Raw genomic sequence first — 8,063 nt, 5'->3', positions numbered from 1 at the left:
AGTCTTACCATTTTCGATCTGTTGGAGTTTTTCACTGCCAACAGTGGCACGCCTTCATAATCGCAACAGACAAACTCCACGGCTAAACCCCACGCGAATGGCCAGGGGGTCCTTTTCGAGGTAAACACATTTTTTTCCAAATTAGGGTTTAGATTAATCTTATAGGCATATGTTAAACATAAGTGGATAGATAACATTAAACATGGCCTGGGTTATAGATTAATCTTATAGGCATGTATTAAGGATTTAAAAGTGAAATTATCATAATTCCCAAAAAAAAAGTTTAAAAATAAGATTATTAATTAAACGAGAATAATTTAGTAAATTAACAATTTTTATATTTAAAACATAATAAATAAATAAAAACAAAATACGAATATTAATCTTGTTTTCATGGGTACAACTAGATTCATTTTCTCTTTTTTAGTACTGAAATGAAGAAATTAAAATTAAAAACAAAAGGAAAAGTTAATTTGACAGAAAACAATTGACTTCGATAATAAAGAACCCACGCGAGACTTAAAAGGGAGACCTCCATGGAGAGAGAGAGAGAGAGAGAGAGAGAGAGAGAGAGAGCAGTAGGAAATGTTGCCACATGCATATTATATAGGATAGGACTCGTGAAATGATAGTGTGGACCGTGGTGGACTAAAGTAGAATGATTTTTAAACAATACGCAAGCGAAAGGTAAAATTATTTGAACATGAAAAAGCTTGACCGTGAATCTCACCTACCATGTCAGACAACAATTCCCTAACATGGTGTTGTTTCATTTATTGTTTTTTTCTTTATTTGCTAGCTTTGAAAACCATGTGTTTTAATAACTTATTATTATTTCAGCGACCGTTTTAACTTGTGTTATGTAGGAGAGGGTATGAGAAATCAACAGCTAGCTTATACATGTTTTACAGGGTGTCCTTTTTTTTTAATATAAATTTTTATTTACTGTCTTTTTCTATCTAAACAAACATGGAGATAACATTATGAGGTGGTTTATTTATTTAATCATAGGGTTAGTTGGATTTTACCCCCTTGCAATGTCATACCTAATGTTATTCATTTGCTGCAATGGAAGACTTTCGTCACACAATCTGCAAATTATTTCATCGTAAGATGATGCCGATGATGAATAAGGCCCAATCTTTGAGGCATGTGTGGCTGCTGGAGAGAATTGTGGTTGGAGTTGTGAGATATTGATGGGCAGGGCCGTTCCATTGATTTTAGAGGTTTTGGGTAGAAATAAAATTTGATGCCCTTCATGTTCAACATTTACTTCATTTTGAACAAAAATTAAAATAATAAGTTTCAAGCTTAGGTTCTAAGTTTGTTAGTTTATGTAAAAGAGGTCCGTTATATGAAAAATAAGGAAAAATGCCCAATTTTTTTTAGAATAAAGCTCAAAAAGCATCAGTTGCATAAATAAATTTTTTTCTACTATAACTCTTGGGCTAAAAGAGGTCCCATTTTTTTAAGGTCCCTATGTTGTCGCCCAACCCACGCACTCTATGAGTCGGGCATGTTGATGAGGATTAGAAGATGCGGCCGGGGTTGGGGTTGGCAGTGGCGGACTTAGAATTTTACTTCTATGGTGCGGAATACCATTACAATAATTCATAAAAACAAAAATGTTATATTACTATAACTCACACATAAAAATAAAAAGTAAATAAACCTACAAATGGAACTTCTAAGAGAAAATAGAAAAAACAATTTATATGCACATAGATATATATATATATACATAATTGAACGAAATCATAGATATTACCAAAGTTACATATACAAAACATGAAATAATTATTTCCTTGCACATGTCTCACCACCAAGTTCTTCGATTTGTGGGGAATTTTAAAAATGTAGTGTGTAAAAAATTAAAGAGTTACATAAGATGTATTCTCTTCTGACCAAAAAAAACAAAAACAAAAAACAAAAAAACAAATGTCGAGTTCGTCTTTTACCTTATGAAGGCGCTTGTCGTTTAGCGTATTGATGGACGTGAGAATAAAGTCTCAGTCCAACAGTCCCGCTAATGTTCCAATTCGATTTGTGTTTCTCTTTCTTTCTTTGTCGTATCAAAACAGTTCCTTGTACGTCATATTTTATTTCTTAAGATGGATTGGCTGTTTCATTGGATTTTGATTCAAATCCCACAAGTTTTCTCATATTTAATTATGGTCACATTTTCCTCGCTGGTTTTTTGTCCACCGGCTTCAATGATTATGATTTCTCACTGCCTGTAGCTGACGCATGCAATGATGCCAATCACAAATCAAAACAGCCAAAGCCAAGTGAGAATTATTAACCATCAATAATTTTTTGTGCTTTTCATGTGAACCCTGACGGGTAGAAAAACAAAACCCAGAAAAATAAACCAAATTTCATCTCCTAAGTCATCTTCTGAGCCAAACTCAAACCAGAAAAAAAGAAGAAGCCATTTTTGAGTTTCTGGGTTCAAAGCAAATCATCAAACATGGCTGAGGAGAGCAGAGAGGCGCTGCTGAAGAAGGTTTACTATGAGAATTGCCCTGGCTGTAAGGTTGAACAGCGTAAAGAGTTGCAAAGAGGGTTGCCCATTAAAATGATTGTCGCTGTATGGCTTGTTGTTCTTTCAGCTGGTAAGCCCTTCTGTCATTTTATATAATATAATGTTGTTCTTGAGCAGAATCCAATTGGGTTGTCAGATTCTTGTTCATGGTGTTGTGTTTCACTTCCATTGCTGTTCTTCTGCATGCTGTGGCATGTACGTATGATGAGGTTATAACTCATTGATTTGTGGGAGTTTCGATTACGAAAATATGGGTGCTCAGAAAGTTCACCACATTATTTGAAAGTAGTTTCAGTGTTTCATAGAAGAAACTAATCTTAGAATTGATGTTCGTAGATTAAAAACTTAAAAAGAAATCAGGAATATGTTGTGTTTTAAGTGCCTGATGCATTCAGATTGCTGCCAAGAATATATCTGCGGTTTTACAATGAGTTACTGGAGAATTTGAAATTAAAAAAACCTGGTTTTTTTTTTTTTTTTTTTTTTAAAATCTGCGGTTTTCTAATGAACTATAGATTCAATACTTCATACAAGACTTTTTGGAATTTAATTGATTCAGGGCAATCAATTGTTCATATGTTACCATATAAGAGGGTAGCTTGAAACTTGTATGCGGAATCGTGATCTGTTCTTATACTTTAATTGGTTTGTCATTTCTATGAATTATTTATATCTCCTCTGTAGAATAGTTGCTTTGTAAAGTTGGTATACTGTAGCACTGTCAGGTTTTTTATGATTTTGTACTTTGCTATGTCTTCTAATCTAATTCAAATGTTTTAACCCTGTTCTGTTGTTCTGTGGTAATTTTCAGCGCTGCCGATATCGTCTCTCTTTCCATTTCTTTACTTTATGGTGAGTATACTTTCTCAAGAGCGTTGTTACTTGTATTTCTAAAAAAATGTTCTGTAAGACAATAAAAAAGTGTCTTCCCCTTGTTCACTTGTTGTCCTGCTTTCGCCCTTTGAATTCTACTTGATATTTCAAGATTCCAATAGAGAAGTTGGATTAACTATTCTTTGCAGATCAGGGATTTGCATATTGCTAAAAGAGAGGAAGACATTGGCTACTATGCGGGTTATGTAGGTGAGTCAGTTCTTACCTTTCTTAGAGATAAATTTAGTTATTCATCACATTTTAGTTTCTTGGCAAGTGTTCTTTACAAACTTCGTTATATTGTGAAGGGGCTTCATTTATGATTGGCAGAGTTTTGACATCAATTTTTTGGGGAGTGGTGGCTGATCGCTACGGTCGTAAACCTGTCATAATAATAGGGATTGCTGCAGTGTTAGTAACTTCTATTCTGCAATTGAGTTTCAGTTTCATACTTCGGCAATGAAGGTTTTCTGTTTGCTTCAACATATTTATAAATTATTTTGAATAATTATTGGCTCAGGGTTATTTTCAACACTCTATTTGGACTCAGTGTAAATTTTTGGATGGCCATTTCTACACGCTTTCTTCTTGGATGTTTGAATGGTTTACTTGGACCAATAAAGGTATCATATTGTTCCATATATGATTATCAACCATGTATGTCAAGTCAAGTTTACTTTACATGTATGATTTAACTGCATGACCAGGCATACGCAAGTGAAGCCTTTCGAGAAGAACACCAAGCTTTAGGCATGTCAACAGTAAGCTCACATTGTCCTCTTGTTTTCTACAACTTCTCATAAGTTTACTACATCTTTTGAGATATATAATCTGTTTTCAGGTTAGTGTGGCCTGGGGTATCGGATTGATCATTGGCCCAGCTTTGGGAGGCTTCTTGGCCCAGGTAATTCTACTTCTTGTACTTCTATTCTAGGAACTACACTTCAGAGACTCTCTCGATGAATGTGTATTTGTCTTGCTAATTGTTTAATATGTCCTTCCGTGTATACAAATTTTGGTTCACTTGTTTTGTACTAAACATATTCCATGATGAAATCCGTTTAAGAAGTTGTTTACTGTGGAAAGTATTATCCTACATCAGAAAAGGAAGCTTTGCATTAGTAGTTTAAAAGATCTCAGGCCTCTCCACCGATTGCCAATTGGTTTCGGGTTAAATGCTCACATTCTAACATGGTCACAATCAAAATTACATATGTACAACAGATTCAATTCAATAAGTAATAACATATGCTGTATAGAAGAGTAAAAGAAAAATAGAATAAATACATGTACAGTCCAGAAATCACATCAGTTTCAGATTTTGAGAAAAGGATTCAGAAACATAAATGAATACAAATCACAACTGAACCTGTTTTAATTCCACCTTTTAAAACAATGACTCAGGTAGCAGAACCATGGAATCTTGAATTTGATAAAGAGGATATGCTTTTAGAAGTTTGAGGCGTATTAACCAAAAATAGAATCATCACTCGTTACAAGCTTATCCCACAGAACAAACAGAGTTATTTAACTTAAGAAGTGTAAAGAAGATTAAAACGAAACTTCTCCAAGAATCTCAGCACATTAGTGTTGGAAAACACTCTAAAATCCATGTAGCCTAATTTCTGTTTTGGTTTGTTTTCTGCTGACAGAACCTTGAGAAAGCCAAAACTTGAGAAATGAAACTCCCACCTCCTGAGAAGGTGTGAGATGGTACCTAAGAGCATGAAATGAGTGTAGAGGAGATAGCAAGCATGAGGGCGTCACTGACACTTAGGAATTAATTTTAAGGCTTTGAGCAAGCATGAGGTGGACTAAGATCTGGAATTAATTCTAAGGACTGTCCATATAACTAACAAGAAACAAATGAAGTTCTTGAAATTGACACCTACAGGGATTTGAACAGTTATTCCCAGTTTGCATACTATTAGACTTAACTTTAACACACATTAGCAACAAAGCAACATATTCTGTTCTGAATGAGTACAGGGGTTGGGATTTTCGAAGGTTGGTTCTTGAAAGAGTAGGTTAAATTAAAGAGTACAGATTAATGAAAATCATGAGGTAGCAGATGATTTTAGTTTTTTTTTTTTTTTTTTTTTTCTTGCTGATATATATATATATATATATCTCTCTCTCTCTCTCTCTCTCTCTCTCTCTCATCCTTTTGTTTAATCAAATGTTTCTTTACAATGTTTTATGCAGCCAGCAGACAAGTATCCAAATATATTTTCCCAAAACTCCATATTTGGGAGGTAAGTTTGGCTAGTTGATTTAAGTATGCTGCAGTGAGATTGTCAAATTTCAGAATTTTTCTAATTATTTCTTTGTTGCACCATGATGTTCTAAAATCTGAAACTTTGATGTAGGTTTCCGTACTTCTTGCCTTGCCTATGTATATCAGTTTTTGCATTTGGAGTATGCATTGCTTCTTTCTGGCTTCCGGTACATATCTTAGTATATTCCTTTATGTTGTTGAATCTCTTTTGAAATGTTAAATATTGACCTATGTATTTTTTTTCTCATGGTTGTTTTTGTACCTTCTCAACCCTACTTTGTCATCACTTAACCTCCATGAAATTCAGAATGCAGGCCGCCCTTACAGTCCTCCATTACATCTAAAGGCAGTTACAAAATGAACAATATTTGTAATCCAATATCCTTGGAAAGGAATTTATCATTATAATCATGTATCCTTGTATACTTGGGTCATCTTTAGCACATTCGTACGTTAAGGACCTTTTGAAACTCTTAAGTGTTAACAGAAAATTTCTATATCTGGGTGGTTGCAGGAAACTTTACACAAGCACAATGGAAATACTAGATTGCAAGATGATTCTTTTGAAGCTCTAGAAACTGCATCCTATGGGTCTTTTGCAAATGAAGGAAAACAAAAAACTGAAGAACAGATACCAAAAGAAAACCTCTTCAAGAATTGGCCCTTAATGTCAGCAATCATTGTTTATTGTGTATACTCACTTCATGACATGGCTTATACAGAGGTAACTTCATACCTTTTACCTGTTGGAAAAGTATAGTATTGTTCACAGAATCGGTTTTTTTCCTCTGCTCTCTTTCTTTGAAATGGTTCTTCTCACTGGTTTTGGCAGATTAAAAGTGCTTGAATGGTTTAAGACATTTTGTACAATGCATTTCTTACTCCTTCACTTACTCATTTATTCTTCTTCCCCTGTCCCCATTCTTATTTATCTCTAATTACCAAATTGGCTATTAAGTGAAACTTTTTTCTTTTGCCCAAAAAATCAGATATTTTCATTATGGGCTGTGAGTCCTCGAAAGCTTGGGGGTTTGAGCTTGTCAACTGAGAATGTTGGTGAAGTTCTTGCAATTTCAGGTAATATTTGATATTTCCATCTGCTTCTATTCTTTCCATCGTTTAAAGGACTCAATTTTTTTTTTTTATACATATAACAGGCATGTCAAGATACAAAGAAATAAAGATGAATGACACCTAAGATTCTAGGTCCAGGCATCTTTTTGGCCATTTTAAATTTAGATGAGTAGAGTTATCACTTCATAGTTTTGGTTTCTGCTGTTCTTTTCAAAATTTTCTGACATTGTCACTGGAATCAGGGGTGCAGCCCTCTTCTTTCTTATGCATATATATACATACACATACGCGATACGCCCACATGTACTAAACATGATACATTAAGTTCACTCAAGGATATAGAGTATTTGATACAGTTTCAATTTCTGATTTGTGTAAATAACTCTACACATGCTCAATAATCGCTGACGATTTTATCAACTTGTAGGTTTTGGTCTTTTTGTGTTCCAAATCACCCTATACCCGTTTGTGGAAAGGATTCTTGGTCCTGTAATGATTGCTCGCATTGGAGGGGTAATTTTTCAGCTCCTGCTTCATTTGCATTGTTGTAGCTTCTGCATTTTTTTTTATGAATGTCTTTCGACGTAATGCCGACTGACCTATGCTCTTCTTTACCTTTGTTGTTTTTTTTTTTTTTTTGGCACATGATTCTCATATGCAGATTATCACAATACCTCTGCTGTCAAGTTACCCGTTTATAGCAATGTTATCTGGGTTCTCCCTCTACCTGATGTTAAATATTGCATCTGTGCTGAAGAATGTCTTATCTGTAAGTTCAGACATGACTTTATATCTCATTTCAACTTACACACTTGCATGCATCCTTGCGTTACAAAGACTCGGTGAACTACTAGTCTACCATCATCTTGATACAGAATCTCATTAAAAAGCAAAACCAAACTACAACTTTGTCATCTTAACTGAAGAAAGTAAAAAATAACTATATCTACTCTACAGAAGCTCACCGATTTAGTAAAATAGGGGACCGATATGAATTGTCCTGATTGTATTGCTAGTGGTGACCGTGTTCTCATCTTGACAATTGACTGAATTATTTCTACAATTTTAAAAACAAGATATGCCACTTGCTTTAAGTAGACATAGGCATGGCTATTTCAAATATCGCTTCTAAGAAACCATGTTATTTGAGAGTCAATGACAATGGCCAACTGCGGGTCTCCAAGGCTGAACAACCACATAAGCGAAAATGATTTTCGTGCAGCCTGCAGCCTGCTTACTTGTGTGTGTAGTAGGGTGCTCACGAATCTTGTTTTCGTTTACTTTTTATGTTTT

At 34.5% G+C, this 8,063-nt stretch overlaps 1 protein-coding gene across 1 annotated transcript; it reads left to right on the top strand.

The window, feature by feature from the left end:
• Positions 1-2,198: 2,198 nt before the first annotated feature.
• On the top strand, positions 2,199-7,991 carry LOC117621450 (protein ZINC INDUCED FACILITATOR 1-like). Its single transcript, XM_034351933.1, has 13 exons — positions 2,199-2,615; positions 3,357-3,397; positions 3,568-3,628; positions 3,727-3,829; positions 3,939-4,041; positions 4,126-4,179; positions 4,260-4,322; positions 5,624-5,673; positions 5,788-5,863; positions 6,211-6,420; positions 6,686-6,773; positions 7,198-7,283; positions 7,432-7,991. The coding sequence occupies exons 1-13, from the start codon at positions 2,471-2,473 to the stop codon at positions 7,654-7,656; spliced, it is 1,305 nt and encodes a 434-aa protein (XP_034207824.1). The 5' UTR covers positions 2,199-2,470; the 3' UTR covers positions 7,657-7,991.
• Positions 7,992-8,063: the final 72 nt, after the last annotated feature.

The sequence above is a fragment of the Prunus dulcis genome, chromosome 3, assembly GCF_902201215.1.
Source record: "Prunus dulcis chromosome 3, ALMONDv2, whole genome shotgun sequence".
NCBI classification, from domain to species: Eukaryota; Viridiplantae; Streptophyta; class Magnoliopsida; order Rosales; family Rosaceae; genus Prunus; species Prunus dulcis.
Note: the sequence above shows the minus strand (reverse complement) of the source record. Positions and strands in the feature narration are given on the sequence as shown.